At 33.1% G+C, this 16225-nt stretch overlaps 2 protein-coding genes across 2 annotated transcripts; one reads left to right on the forward strand and one right to left on the reverse strand.

Annotated features, from left to right (window-relative positions):
• The first annotated feature begins 812 nt into the window (after positions 1 to 812).
• On the forward strand, positions 813 to 10188 carry LOC132744070 (uncharacterized). The gene is made up of 7 exons (XM_060732676.1): positions 813 to 989; positions 1230 to 1320; positions 2995 to 4989; positions 7513 to 7639; positions 8226 to 8409; positions 9062 to 9242; positions 9704 to 10188. The coding sequence occupies exons 3-7, from the start codon at positions 4833 to 4835 to the stop codon at positions 10033 to 10035; spliced, it is 981 nt and encodes a 326-aa protein (XP_060588659.1). The 5' UTR covers positions 813 to 989; positions 1230 to 1320; positions 2995 to 4832; the 3' UTR covers positions 10036 to 10188.
• Positions 10189 to 10263: 75 nt separating this feature from the next.
• On the reverse strand, positions 10264 to 16043 carry LOC132744071 (cytochrome P450 4X1-like). The gene is made up of 8 exons (XM_060732677.1): positions 15952 to 16043; positions 15638 to 15702; positions 14464 to 14851; positions 14087 to 14225; positions 13346 to 13514; positions 12012 to 12113; positions 11270 to 11449; positions 10264 to 10616 (listed from the first exon to the last, which is right to left on the reverse strand). Exons 2-8 carry the CDS (start codon positions 15698 to 15700, stop codon positions 10296 to 10298), a joined length of 1362 nt encoding a protein of 453 aa, XP_060588660.1. The 5' UTR covers positions 15701 to 15702; positions 15952 to 16043; the 3' UTR covers positions 10264 to 10295.
• Positions 16044 to 16225: the final 182 nt, after the last annotated feature.

Raw genomic sequence — 16225 nt, forward strand, 5'->3', positions numbered from 1 at the left:
ATTTGAAGAAAACCGTGGTGATCTCTCAGTTTGTTCCGGTTCACCATGGTTTGTCCCTTTACTTCACGAAATTTCAACGACCCAACGTCAGTTTACCACGGTTGATCATGGTTGACTAAACCGTGGCAAACCGGGACATAAAACCGGGACTGTGTAAATGGGGCTTTAACCGCCCTAGTATGACTGTATTACTATTAGTACTAGCAAGAAAAAAAGGTCTTCAAATCAATGAAATTACTTAAACCGAATTCTGATCGCGACAATATCATAATACTTTTAAGATGTTGTCAATCAGGGTTATAAATGAAAAAGGGAGACAAAAGAAAAATACTTATCTATTGAGACTTGAGTTTCAATTATATCTTTCTAGAATACGCCTTCTAGCGTAAAAATTATATTATATAGCAGCTCAAATCCTCGATATTTAGGTTCATAAAAGAAAACAATTAAAACAAAGATACTTTTTGTTAAATGACAATTACAGTAAAAATAACAAGAGAGCGTTTTAAATTAAAATACTACTACTTTTAATCATGATTTTAACATGAATTTATATCTTGCGACATTTAACGGTAGTGTTGCGACATTTAACGGTAGCAGAAATTCGTGCGACATTTAACGTTAACATTGCGACATTTAACGGCAAATGATTTTGCGACATTTAGCGGCAGTTGCGACATTTAGCGGTATTGGTGCGACATTTAGCGGTAAGTGCGACATTTAGCGGCGTGGCGCCACAGTGTATACTAAATATCGACTGCGTCTTTTAAAATCAATACCTTTATACAAAATATAGATCGTTTAAGTATAGCATTAAGCTAATACCTAAAAATAGCTAGGTATTTCAAAACTTTTAAATGTAAACATACATATATGTATACTGTAAATATAAAATGTTAGCCGATTTAAAACTATTTTTCTGATGGGAATCTTAAAATTTCATGTTTTAGTGTGCTTTATTTTTACTCTAATCGCTGTGATACTTCAAGGTATAGTTTATGTTATAACTTTGTGTTACTGTTGTTTCTTTTGTTGCCGTTGTATGTATTTTAGTTGTTTATTTTACTTTGTTAGTGTTGTTTTTTTCTTGGGTGGTGGTGGAGATATGTGTGGTTTTCGGGGTGATTATTGTTATTGTCGTTTTATTTTGTTTTTTGTGGGGGGGGTCATATAAAATAATCATATATTAAACTATTAATTGGTATATCATCTTCTTCTTACAAGTTTAGATCATGAAGTTGAGACATGTAACAGAGGGCCAGGTCCAACGGCTGCCCCGTTCTACCGATCTAATAGCAGTCGAAACGCAGTAAACGAAAGGTATAAACTTATATAACGTATATTTTACTTTTTTCGCTAAATTATATTTCACTTTTTCTACTGCACTTTTACATAATAATTCGAACGAAAATGTCGAGATTGACGGTAAACCTAACCGAGCCTGATATATTTTCAGCCTAGTATGACGTTCTTAAATTAAAATTTCCATTTTAGATACTGCTTAAACCTGTAGAAATCTAAATTTCAAACTGGCGTGAATAACTAAACGTAAAGTAGTAACGGGACACCGTATGTCAATAGGCCTGCAATTATGCATATACATGTTTGCACTTTAAAAAATGCACTAAATTAGCATTTAAACAGCGTTATTGTGAATTTGTATACCTCTATAGATTCTAAGCTATTATTTGTCCTAGTTTTATGCTTGCAAAAGAAAATGATCAATTTATTCTCAAACTGAAATATCGATAACTCTGTTGAATCAACTGGAAACAATAAACGGACCAAACCCGATGGCTGATGTTCGTTCAGTGTTAGGGCATGCCTGTAACGTCACCATAACTTTATGACGTCCAACGTTCTGTATTCTATCCGCACTTTACAATAACATAATAATAAACGTTCCAACAGGAAAAATGTCATGTTTAAAAAAATAATGTCTGTATAAGAATGTACTTAAAATTTTCGACATTACGCGTTTCGCGACTATACACTACGAAATTTTGGCGGTCCAATAAAAATGTAAGTGCCCGCTCAGGTGGTCAATATACTTTTTCCGTAGGACCGCGACATCATCGTGAATATTATCTTTTAAAGCCCCGCTGACACTTTGAAATATAGATCAAGAAGAAACACATTTTTGTAAAGGATTATATATCTTTTAATTTAAAACAACAGTTTCTATTTGTATTTTGATATAGATTTTTCCTAACATTTACAATGGACATGTTCTATATTCAATATAAAGCAAGCAGAACTAAAAGTGAATTTAGCTGTTTCATTTCTCTTTTTATTTCTCGCTCAAACAAGTATATTACTTTAATAGATCCTAATGGTAAAATATCGATTAATATCAGGTAATAAGTAAGTAAGTAAATATTTTATTAAAGTGACATGTGCAAATATAAATAATGATGACAATATACAGTTACATAAAGGCATGCACCCGGCCCATTGGGCCTATAAGTCACATAATACTTGTCAAAACAGTAAACATGAAAACAATAAGCGAATCAATGGTCATGAGTATAGTAAATATACTGTATACAACAGTACAAGTTAGAAATTTTATTCATTTTAGTATAATAATTATAGGATTCAATACCAATTATTAATGTAACATTATGTTTACAGTGAAAGCATACTTTTAACGTACATATCTAGATATTTAGTATTACTTTAATTAGTATTACTTGAGATCAGTACAGTATACAAAAATACAAACATGTACATCATTCAAGAACTCGTTAACGTCATTCTGGCATAACTGTCTAGCAAAATGTGATTTAATCAAGAAACCTACATCGCCGATATACAATCTCATGCAATAACCAGCCTTATATGTTAATGGTATGGTAATATGTTTATTTTACATTAAAAATTACTCTGTTTAGTTATTATCAGTATTTTCAAATATAAAACATTTAAATATCTTTAATTTTTATAACAATTATCATATATATGATATAGATAACGTGTCATTTTGTTTTGCAGTATCGGACCAAATGGGGCAGTAGAAATACTGCTTGTTGGTGTAGGTGTTGTCGCAGTGATCGTTGTCTGTGTTGTTTGCAAGCGGTGGTGTTCGTAGTCTGAAATGTACCTCAGCATGGCACGTCTTGTCTTCATCCATCGACGTCACGACATCAAATAATGAGGGGGAAAATACACCAATAATGCTGCGTGATATTCCAATTGTTAATAAGCCTCTCATTCATGGTTGATGTTATTATATCGTGCAATAACTATGTGTCAGAAATGTGACATCATTCTTCAAGATGCTAACAATCACCATCCTCTTATGATGTCATCGGATTTATTAAGAGCTTGTCCACATAAATATGATATTGCTCATCTTTGACAACATTTGACGTGAACATCGTTATTGTGGGAAGTGTGACCTTCATTGCAAGGTCAACCTTGACTTCCTGGTCAGTACCATCCTGTGTTGACCTTAGCAAAACATGTCAACACAAATGAGATTTGTCTCTTTACTTTAATTGGTGGGACATTCGTCTTGTAGATGCAACTCGACTTCCTGGTCGACTAAATGGCTAGATATATATATTCGTGCACAAATTTGTCAACACATGTAAAATGTTTTTATTTTCTTCATGGCGAGACATAACATTTAGACTATGTCATTGAATTTTCGAGATATAGTAATATGAATTGCGACGCTTGTAGCAGAAAGCTTGGTCGTAAAAATTTCTTCCTTTGAGGCGTAATGATTTCTTTGGGGCGTAATGATTTCTGCCTTTTGGGCGTGATTTCTTCCTTTGGGGCGTAATAATGTCTTACTATGGAGCGTTATAATTTCTTCATTTTGGGTGTAATAATTTCTTTCTTTGGGGCGTAATAATTTCTTCCTTGTATAGTTCTTCCCACATTTACAAGGGATTTCCAACAAACTTTTACAAAATTTACGTCATCAAGTGCCCTGGTGCAGATTGCAGACATTTTTTAATTTGGTCATTTTTGGCACAGAACTGACCCTCTGTTATATATAATGTATTTGTAATTATGGGGTTTCTTTTTTCTTTTTTTTTTCTTTTTTTCTTTTTTTTTGGGGGGGGGGGGGGGTGGGGGTGGTCGGGTGTGTGGTGGTCTATTGACAATTTTCCAAAAGAGACACCTAATATTATGATAGATGTTACAGACAAATTTAAACATCATTTTCTGTTTTGAATAAAGTATCATGTTGAAAGTGGGTGTTTTTTAATGTTAAAACATATTTGTTTTATAGCTTGTTTGCCTTTGTACGATTTATAACTTTCACAGATTAACAGGTTTTACAAATGATAAAGTAAATTTTAAAAAAAACGAGGCACACAATGATGTGATGTGTTAACGTGGAGCGCTTCAGTTTTTACATGACACTTTCCCAAATCATCACGTCCAACAAGAACAACAATAATTTTACAATTATTTCATTCTCAACCCTTTTCATCTTCCTTACCAATACGAACTGTCATGTGACATGGGTATGAATACTGTTAAAATATAACCTTTCTCTAGTCGTGGGTGCCTTTTACGACGTTTTAAACAAAACAGTATACCTCTTACATGTAATATGTGACTTTACTGTGGTTTGAAACATTACAATTAATTAACGCATCACGTACATTCTTACTAAACGTAAACAAACTTTACGCGGACCGGAAGTAAGAAGGTATAAGGAAATACCAGCAATAATTCATATAAACAAATGTATTCCCCATTGTTACCCATGTTTTACAAGCTTGATTCACTAAGTTTATTAATCATATGATGTTAATTGACACAGCCGTACATGATCGGGACATTTATATATAATTAAGATCCGTAGTTTTATGATTTACTCATCATTTCCCATCTTCTGTTTACAATCACTTAAGAATATCTTTTTCTATATTTTATTTTACGTCTGTATTAAAGAAATGGAGCTGGCAGTGGGTTTTCTGCTTTTAAATGTTCTTCATTTTGGAATTTGTGGATTCATAAACAAAGGTAATTATTGAAATTTAACGCATTTTGTGGGTCTTAATATGTAATTATACTTTGTCAATCATCTATGTCGGAAATTGTCACAATTTATTAAATTGTATTTCGCGCATAATATGGGTAAGTTGATTGCTAAATAAAGGGAATTTAACAAAATAATTATAGCTACCTCAAGTTGCATTTATAGCCCACCTATGTACAATTTGAAAAGTTGCTGTAATTGCTGAGCGTTTATGTTGGAATCGCACTATTTTTTGTTGCGCATCGATATGTTCCTGGAGGAGAATCAATTTAAGTCAACAACAAAAACAGTTGCATTAGTGTCATTTGCTGAAAAATATAAAGCTGATACTGTAAAGTACGGATTATTTTAGAAAGTCAAGTCTTCTGATCTGTGAGCCAAAAAATATGCGTTTTCAATAGATAAAATTGATAAAATTGTGTCTTTAATTGGATTACTATACCAATTAGTACCATTCTTCGAGAGGTATAAGACGAAAATCTGCGCATCCTTTCAGACATGTTTCCGCGAGATAGCATGTTTGGTCAGCTTATTTTATAATTCAACGCCCCTTTAGGGAATCGAAAGCGGTAAAGTTCAATATAATCGAACATGATAGCAGTCTTAAAGTGTGATTAAAAGGTTATGCACATATTGAATAAACTGTATTCGCCATGTTAATACTAAAGTAAAAGGTGTCCCTTAACATTACACAAGACTAAACTTTAACATGGCGTTGTCCTGCTTTTCATTGCTTATATCAGGGGAGCTTTATTAATCATTAATTACATTGCAACGGAAAGGTGATTTAATTTGCAAACCATTTTAACGTCCTTTCGTGAACTGTATTATAAAACGAAAAAAAAGGAAACAAGCGCCTAATACTGCAAACTAAATGGATCTTTTAAAACCATGTACTATACATTACAATGATTAAAACTAATGATTCGAAAATAGCAACATTTTGTGATACGTGGACGGACTTCTTACGGCCGCCACATCGTATAATATCGCAATTACAATTTCTTGTTGCTGTCATTAAAACATTATATTTAACACGGTTTTATCATTTTTTATCAATTAGTCGTACATTACTTTTATATGTTTGGCATCAATCATTATAACATTACATTAATATGAATTTATCACGTAAAAAGTAAAACATCACGTATAAAATGTTTGCTGTCAATCACTTTAAGCATCACATTTTTGACAGGATTTTATAACTTGATACAATCACCAAATTAATAATAATTATGTTTGGAATAAAAAGAACACTTTACTACATTAACACGATCTATCAGCTACTAATTGTATCATGGCTTGGGGACCTTTCTATTGAAAATGTGTCAGAGTTAAGTCGTATACATATATATGCACAGTGCCTTAACTGGAGTGCAGATATTTAACTCAGTCACCCGCACTCCAGATCATGCCCATTGATTGGCTCATTTTTTTTTTCTAGGGTTTACTTAGTGTGACGGCAGAGAAAGGGATAGTAATAGAAATGTCACATTCAGATGCTCGTTCATTGGTTACTTTTGGTGACAACAGGGAACGTGTTTTTATTTGTTTGGGTCGTCAGACCAAACAAATAATGGTAGCGAAATTTCAGAGCCTAATGCTGTTAATTGCAAATGCCTAAAGTAGTCCACTTTTTTGAAGCGGTTACTTCCATTTATATGTACAATAACGCCGAAAAATTCAGGGGAGATCAATGCGTAAAGATTGTCAAATGACAGGCGCATTAATTTTCAAGCAAAATAGTTCCCGAAAGAACGAAGATTTCTAATATTGTTTAATTCTTTATAGATATACATGCTTACAGTAAGCTCCATGATTACTTACATCTGTGTTTAGCGTCGAAATAATAAGAGTTACAAACCCTAATTTAGAATAATATGGTTTTCTTCAGGCCATTGACATATAACTTCACCGTGGCCAAGAGGTTTGCACGCTAGCTTAAGAATCGAGGGGTCTGGAGTTCAAATCCCAGTTGGGGCAACTCATTTTTTTTTATATTTTTTTAAGTCAAATAAACATTGAATTGCATATCAGTGTTGCGATTAGTCTTATAGCCAATTTACTACAGTTAAAACACTGGAAAGCATTGGTGGCACTATACAAAAACAAATTGGTTTATAATCTCACAACCTTCACCTTTCTGACATTCTGAGACCCAAACAAATTCAGCGCCTTCTGTGCTTTGATTATTTTTGCCTATAATACAAAAGAGAAAGAACATCAAAACACTAGGCAATCTGATTTATACTCGGAGGGGGGTTGGGGGTTACGCTTCCTCGAATCAGATAGCCTCGTGTTCCAATGCTCTTTCTATTACTAGTATTTTAACACTTGAGCCGTCGAAGAGCGTACACATTAACATTTGTATAAAGCTTGATATTAGCCCAGATGCCGAGTAACTCAACGTCTTGTCAAAAACTCAGGTAAGCAGAAGACACTTTAAGCAGACGACAATTTTCTCAGCGTACAATGAATTGATAAGATGTTGCGTGTTTATTTTACAGGTTTTATACAGTTTGGCGTTGAATTGAGCGTGTTTTCCGGACGATCTAGTCCAACATGGGTTATTGACAGGAACAACCCCATGTATTCCTACATAGCTACAACAATCAACAATGCACGACCATCAAGGTTTCGTATACATTTGTGTTAGATTTATTCGCCCAACTTCAATGAGTATATTCTAAATACATTTTAAGCAAATGAGCGGAAACAATATGAATCCACAGAATTTTGTTTTCATTGCCTGTTACCATATTCCTTGGATAAGTATAAAACAATAAACTAAAAGATAAATGTGCAATTAAGTTTGCGATTTTGTATAAGCGTTTGTTTGGTGTAATTTGTGGTCGCTTTTTTGCCACCACTACATGTGTCTTGTTATGTTTTAAGACAAGGGCTAATTACAAGTTAGTGTTTGTAAGGAAATAACAGGTTGTTTTTACGTACATGCATAATATGATTGTTAGATGAGTGACAATACCAAGAACAATTTCCTGGTTTTGATGTCGTGAAAATGTATGTTTTGCTACCGTGAATATATAGTTGACGAAATGAACATTAATGTACAACTATATCATAACTAGTCCATACATTATAACTGGTCCCTTAATTTAGTAACAAAAAAGTAGTTCCGTACCTACTGAATAACCTAAACTTATGTAAAAATATCCTTGAGTATTTCATGAACCATCCAATCTCATTTCTTATTCATCAGGATGGGTGAGAAGCTTGGATACGGAGGTTTTATCGTGGAGATGAAGAACCCGATGGGTCAGCGAGTGTACAAGACCGTAGGGGCGGGTACGAATCCCAGATTAGAGTTGATGTTACTGAATTCGTCACCGTTTCCACTAGAGAGGTCAGTGCGTCGTCACGTGATAGATACCGTCAGAAGAATGGTAAGGGAACGACGAAAATCGTTAAAATTGTCACAATATGCTAGAAGAATATGAAAAGAAATGTGATCGCAACATGTTTAATATTGTTGTTGCTTACACTGCATGCGTGCCATATATTTTATATAATTGTTGACATTTATATATATTGATTATTATGCTGAAATACGTTGCGCTAGTAGCTAGATGGTATTAAAAACGAAAGGACGTTTTTCGGTTAGAATATGAGGAATATAAGCCGTTTTTTATTGAAATATGCTGTGTATAAAATCATATTTCTATAAACAAATACATATTTTATTTTAATATGCATAAACAAACAATTTGTAATTAACATTTTTATGGTAGAACAATATTTCATTTCTAGATGTACGCATATAATTATAATCATGCGCTTTAAAATGTCATACGCTTAAAATAATCATACGCTTTAAAATATCATACACATCAAAATATCATACGCTTTTAGTTACCAAATAAGTTGACATTTATGTCATTTTTTTTAGATTGGTCATGCCTTTTTTAGAAAATGTAATGTAAATGTTTGTAAATATAAGCAATATTAGTGCTAATGAAATAAAATATTCTATTTCAACACTAGTTGCTTTTTATCTACACTTTAAATTGTTCTGCCCATTTTCCAAACGCCTTCCAGACACCGCTACAACCATATATAACCCTACAAGCAGGGTTTCCGAGCAGACCGCCTTTCCCTATGCAAAGATGTCGAATTCCGCGGTACGACCCTGAAACTTGGAATGCCTCGCCGACCATCCGGCAAAATAATTGTTATAATTATGCCACACAAAGGCCGACTGGTACCTTTGCTCAGCCGGGTAAGATACTTTGATGTTTATTTTCTGTTTATGTAAACACATATTAATTCATTTTATTTTTCTAATTCATGTTCTAAGAAATTGAAAATTTTGGTTCTGTATTGCGTTCAATGTCTAAACTTCAGTTTGGAGAGGCGAAGAGTCATGACTATCTGTTCTGGGCCGGAAGTTAAAATTTTGACCAAATAACACGTTATCTTTGACGTCTTACTTGATAACGTTCTTTTCAGAAAGTCCCTGATCACTGATTTTTAAAAGCATTTTCCTAATTAAATACATTTGTACGAATTTACTTAAGAACTCGATTCTCATGTTGTTGTGTGTATCAAAATATGTAGATCTTTTCGGATATATGTTATCTTCGGATAAATGGTTCTCTTTTAGACATATTCTTATCTAATTTAATATAATCTTTCAAATAACGTTTTTGGTATTGTTATAATGCCACTATTTATTTATAGGACGAGCTTCCGGTCGAAGATTCTCTAGACCAATCACAGTACGCGGTATTCTTGGCGCTACTGTCAGTGACGGACTGGTTCCATTACCTTTCTTTAACCCTCGAATGTTTCCCGGAAAATGTTATATGGCTTTGGCCGTCTGGCCGGAAACTGATTATCATTTCTATCGGTTGGACAGCAACATGTTGTGGTCTCATAAACCTGGTAAAACCGCGGTCAAGAATACGGACAATAGCGGTAACCTTATTTCTGACCCTAAAACTGCGGATAGAGGAGAATATACTGTATTTGTTGGTTACTTAGGCAACCATCCCGGTGTAAGAGTTCTATAACATTCATCAACTACATTATAGTACTTTTTTGTTAATATATTTTTTCATCTAACATGGTCTAGATAGTACATGTATTTTGATATTTATTGTGAAGTCTTTTATACTTGTACGTGTTCAAATATTGCTCTTTGGACATAAGCATAACATCTAAGAGGTCCGACTATAACAATTATTTGTTCGATTAAAAATTTAAAAAAAAATGTAAAAACTCAAGTTTTTTTCATATTTTTATTAATACATGTTCTAGTTGTTATTAATAATTATCTGACTTCAAATCTGAAAAATAAGTCTTTGTCCGGATGAACAACAGCGTGTGCCCAGTCGGTCACAAATCTCAAAGTTCGAGTCTCTGGTACCTTTGATATTCTAAATCTATGCAACATAATGGCGGTGGCTATTTTAAGCTCCAGCCAAGCCAGATGCTGACCTATGCACACCCTTGAACCGGCGCCAAATGGTATGTACATTTTGGAGGACGTTCGTTCAGAATTGTCTAAAAATCTGAACGGAATAAATTCCTTGGATTTTGACCATTGTGTATGTGACCGGTGAATACCCCACGTAAATGCTTTGATGTCCGTCTGTAATACATAAAAATAGAATTATCATTGTTTGTTAAATATACCATGTATTTTCAAATGAAAAACGATCAAAATACGCAAAATTGTACATAGATTTTTTAGTGCGGAAATCACTTATTTAATTACCCACTGTGTCTTTTAGTATAATTATGACAATCTAGTTCTTTAATATAAGAATATCAACTGAATTGTTGGTCAGGACAACTTTGAAATTGTAAAAATAAATACCAGCAAAGAGAAATATTTCCCCCTACAAGTGTGGTCGAATAGCTTTACGCATGATTTTTAAACAAAATAAAAAAATAACAGATTAATATTTTTTAGTTAAAAATAAGCAGCGAAAATTTAATTATGTTACATTTAGAATGGATGGCGGAAAAAAATGACGATGATAAAAACGATCTAGTCTGGTTCCCTGCCTACATTTACTACGGAACGTAGTGTAAGGGGAAGGAATTCCAGACTAAATACGATCTTGCAGAGTGGCCGGACATGGAACTTTTTAAATGACTCAAACAAATAATAAACAGATACAAAGTGAATGTAGTACAAGTCAAATACTGTACATAAATTCGGACAGATAAACATACGATGTTATCATGTATGTTTATAAAGGACATGCCTATAATTGGATATATTCTTTTTATACATACGCTCGCTGGAAAGGTAAAATCCCCGACATTGACTTCCTCCAGCGTCTGTCTGCTGATGAATGGAGCTATAGGGTAAACACGTAGAACTTCTTTCAATACAGCTTCAAGCTTTGGTAGAGAGAGCGACGGGTCTTTATACAAAGCGTCTATATTATCGTCTGCTTCAGCTCGGAGTTCTTCCTGATAAAATGATGTCAAACATTTCAGAAATTACAAGGATCTTTTTTTTAATTATGATGCTTAATATTCGATATAAATTCAATGGCAATTGTAAAATAACATAAGTTGCTTTGTGTGTTTCGAACAATGTTGCATTCTATGACATTTGGTATGAAAATAGTTGTCGTCTGCTGAGAAGCGCGTGATATGACTTTGCCCGCACTATTTTACTCCGTTCTAGCATTTTAAAATGTCATCACGAGTATTGTTTTGGTCACTCTAGAAATTCCATCAGACCTTAAACTAGAGTTAAGGTAATTCATTCATCAATAGCTCGTGTTAATTCGACAAACCTCGTATCTTTCCGTATCTGATATTTCTTTAAAAAGCGTTTAGTTGCCTTTATTCTCCTGATCATGTTGACGCTTACTAGTATTTGGGTTTGACAAAAAAGACACGGAAAATTCAGAATTATGCCGAACTTTCATTAGCTTCTAATGTTCTTATACGGTATAAATATTGAAAGGACGTTCAATGAGAAAAAATCAAAGTGATGAACTAGAAAGGAAAAAAATCCAAATACCTGAACATCCGTGTGTGTGGTTAGTAAGTAGACCAAGACGGGTATTGTTGCTGCAGTGGTCTCTGAGCCAGCCATTAAGAATAACTTCATATTATCTCGAGCCTATATTAATATATGTATAAATTAATTAATATTAATATAATCTTAATTAATTTATATAATCTAACAAAATGACTATAGTCTTTAAGGATAGCAACATTAACATACTTGGACATTAACGAGCTAAGAAACTCTTTTTGATAGATGAAAATATTCCGCAGATGGATTTCCATGTGGTCGTTTCCTAAAAATATCTTTGAAAAATCAAGGGAATACATGTAATATTAAACATATACACCTATATGTGTTTATCATGTATATTAAATAACAGAAACATTCTGCGTTACAATTCTTTCGAGGACCGACCTTAAGGTAATTATAACAACATAATTTTATTGTTTTCAAATTCTATAAAAATATTTCATTAGATACATGTGCATATAAGATATTTAAGTTGTTTCTAAAAATACAGGATTTATTTTCATCGAGTGGTATGAAAATAAATATTTCATGAGTGGCGGTAGCCAAGAGTGAAATATGATAATTTTCGTTGCACAAGATGCAAATTAATCTTGTTTTTAGAGAAAGAATTTGAATTTTGTGTTTATCATATACATTTTTATCTTTTTTTACATTAAAATTTGAAATACTTCACCTTAAATTTTGTGTATTGGCTGAATTTGAAAGAAAGTAGATCGGCAAGACACCAGTGAAATTACGGGAAATATATTTCACTGCAGTGAAAAATATGGCAAATGTAAATACACATCTTATTTCATCAATATTTCTTAATATATCATTTATAAGGATATAATAAAGCTTTATACTCTTTAATATAAAGTTTATTATTGAGTTGCTTTTTAAAATAGAAGTAGCTTATCAGCATTTAAATGTGAATGCACTACATGTATTTAATTGTAATTAGAATTTAAATAATATGATAGATTTGATATAAAAGTTATTTTTTTCTTTTTTTTTTCATCTTGTGAAATGTTGGCCTACTTTGTAACAGATATCATTTACAACATCAAATTCAGTTGTTAATTGAATATTACTTATATAGCTTTTACGGGCCATCAAATTTAAGTTATCAAAATCGCATGACTTTTGCATTAAAGACAAAGCGGTTTAAAATCGCCAATATGAAGACAAATTTGCAATAACTTTACGTACATATACTTATGTGAACGTTCCAGACCTATTTAACCTCTTATAACTTTTAATTGAGATGAAGTCAGAAATAGAGTATTCTTTAAAATACACATGTATAACCATACTGTCGCAAAATATATTACCAAATCAAAGCCACACGCTTCGTGTAGTTTAACGACCAGTCTTTTCTCCTCGTGACGGTCTTCTATTTTTAGAGCATCTGCTAAGATTTCGGTTGTGAGTTTTTCAAACGTTGCATTTGCTTCTTTAAACTCTTCACTGTCGGCGGTGATCTCAGCCAATGCATAGCACCTATAATATATCAGTAAAAAAGATATAAAGTGAGATATTTTCTAAAAGGCAGAATGCTTCAATGTCAAAACTAATAAAAAGAAATTAAACGTAGAAGATAAATCTGAGAATCATAGTTTTAAAAGGCGTTTAAAGTATTGTAATATATGGTACAAGAATGTGCATGTTTGAGGATATTAGCAGAAAATATGGAAATTATCTTAATAATTGAACATGAAAACATCGCCACAGAAATTAATTTAACATATAACATATATTATCAGTGAAAATCGGCGGCATTCTACAGTCAATACATGGCCAGACGAGGAAAATATATATACTTTACGTTATCATTTTGCCATAGACCTTATTTGTTTTAAGAATCTTTTATCTTTAGACTGAACCTGAAAATATTTTGTAAAGTCACTGATTCTGTGTGATATTTTACTGATATATTGCAGGAATTACCTTCAGATGAAAGTTACAAACTCCCCATATCAAAAAGCATACCCCTGTGACTTTAAGCACTCCCTTAACCCTTCTCTATACACTTAAAAATGAAATCAGAAATAACTGAAAAATGTACAACAAACCTGTGTAATATAGTCATCAGACACTCTAACAACAGTTCTTGTTTTCCCTCTAGCGCGTGCATGTCTAGCTGTAGTAACATGTGACCTACCACGTCCATCGCCATACGCAGTGACCAGTCCGTAACATTTACAAGCTGACCTGTGTAGCATGATTGTTTTATATAATTATGTAAAATATGTTTGCACCAAAATTACAAAATGCATACAAAATATATATTTGCATGAAGGTGATATGAATTGTTATTTATAGAAACGAAATTAAGTTATTAATAGATACTAAATTTTTACTAAATTCAAGATATACAGGTTTTACGTCCGCCGTAACAATGGCAAATAATTTTTGCTAAATCAACTTCAATTAACAAAATAATAATTACCTGAGTTTGCTTCGTCCTCTATTTTATCACAAAATGTCTCTACATCTTTAATAATAAGGTTTCCTTTTTCCTCGAGAACAGATTTTCTAAAGATGGTCGCAATCGCTCTCCGTACTTCTGGACTCCGATTTGTGGAACCAAGTATTGTGTCTTTTAATGGAGAGTTTTCTAAATAGTCATGTGCACCCTTTTCTAATTTGTTTATAACGGTCTGTGTTAATTTATGGTCGAATATATATACTTTATTATCAAACCGGAATAATCCGAATTTCTCGTAAAAATCCGTGAGAAACTCTAGTTTTAGTAAGTTATCGTCGTTGAACACTATATCTAGTAATTTGTTAACAACAATGCCAGCCTCTGGAATGTGTCCCTTTTTATGCGGCAACTACAAATGGATATACATTGAAATCAAAGCACTGTATGTACTGATTTTATTGTGGTCACAAGAAAGCGATATGTTTTTGGCATCTTGACATTACAGTTGTTTTATCTGAGCCATTAAACCTGTTTATTCATTATCAACAATTTTTCTATTTAACAAAAAGCATCATAACAAATACTGTCACAGTGCAAGATGCATATAAACCTGAATAAAAATAATTTGTTAAATTTGTTCGATAATTTGTACGACATTATTGTGTACAGAAGTATAAGATTTATTCTTTTTACAATAGATCTAAGTATTAATGTCTAAGCCACAACTTGTCGATCGATGTACACTGTTTGAACTAGATTTAACCAACCACATCGTCGGATACCCACGGCCGAACCATTAACATTTATTTGATTACTTGACCAACCTCTATGAGTCGTTCTCAAGCCAAAACTTAATCTGTTGGTAATATCCGCACTACGGTGGCACAATGGTGACATGTGTGTGTTTTTATTTATCTCGTGCGCACGAGATACTACGTCGTGGCCACGAGTTACTAAGTCGTGGCCACGAGTTACTAAGTCATGGCCACGAGATAGCTAAGTCGTGGCCACGAGATACTGTGTCGTGGCCACGAGATAGCTAAGTCGTGGCCACGAGATACAATGTCGTGACCACGAGTTACTAAGTCGTGGCCACGAGAAAGCTAAGTCGTGGCCACGAGATACTATGTCGTGGCCACGAGTTACTAATCAAATCAAATTGATAATGTTTTTTATAGTGAAATAAAAGTCTTACCAGATACCGTAGACAGCTGAGAAGAGCAAGTATACACCTCGCTAGAAGCTTGAGTAAAGGCATCTCTAGATAAAAAATAAATATTTAGATTTAATATCATTATAAGTAATAAATCATATGTTTATCAATACGAAAGTGATTCGTACGAAGTTTATATTATTACGTTGCGCATAGCATAGATGCATTGAAGACAAACATGTGTATTCATTACACTATACATGTACATGTATATATATTTATGGTTTATTCTCCACGTAATGAAATATGATAAAAACGACTTAATTGTAAGAAAAGAAATTTTTTTAGTTACATACCTCTCCCGGAAATCCTGATTTTGCTATAAGATATAATGCATTGGATCTTGAATATTAAATGTACACGTGTGGCTATTTTTACCGTATATCTATTTTTCAGTATGTTTGTTTCCCATGGTCAAGGTATTAAGATAATTATCTGCATAGGTCAAAGGGGGTTTACACGGTATAGTATTTCTTCGTGTTAATGGGATGTCATGTCCACGTGTCTTTCGGTGTAGTAATTTTATCAGTGTTGTTGCATTACAATCTCCAACGTTATCTAGGATTGCAA

The sequence above is a fragment of the Ruditapes philippinarum genome, unplaced genomic scaffold (genome assembly GCF_026571515.1).
Source record: "Ruditapes philippinarum isolate M1 unplaced genomic scaffold, ASM2657151v2 ctg1590_1_1_1_1, whole genome shotgun sequence".
NCBI classification, from domain to species: domain Eukaryota; kingdom Metazoa; phylum Mollusca; class Bivalvia; order Venerida; family Veneridae; genus Ruditapes; species Ruditapes philippinarum.

What these genes read in the sequence shown, in the direction of transcription:
- LOC132744070 (XM_060732676.1), top strand. Translation starts at nt 4,833, where the DNA reads ATGATTTACTCATCATTTCCCATCTTCTGTTTACAATCACTTAAGAAT. An exon ending in TTGTGGATTCATAAACAAAG is followed by an intron (nt 4,990 to 7,512) that starts GTAATTATTGAA and finishes TTTATTTTACAG; the next exon opens with GTTTTATACAGTTTGGCGTT. An exon ending in TAGATACCGTCAGAAGAATG is followed by an intron (nt 8,410 to 9,061) that starts GTAAGGGAACGA and finishes AACGCCTTCCAG; the next exon opens with ACACCGCTACAACCATATAT.
- LOC132744071 (XM_060732677.1), bottom strand. Translation starts at nt 15,700, where the DNA reads ATGCCTTTACTCAAGCTTCTAGCGAGGTGTATACTTGCTCTTCTCAGC. An exon ending in TCAGCTGTCTACGGTATCTG is followed by an intron (nt 14,852 to 15,637) that starts GTAAGACTTTTA and finishes ATCCATTTGTAG; the next exon opens with TTGCCGCATAAAAAGGGACA. An exon ending in CTGATGACTATATTACACAG is followed by an intron (nt 13,515 to 14,086) that starts GTTTGTTGTACA and finishes GATATATTATAG; the next exon opens with GTGCTATGCATTGGCTGAGA.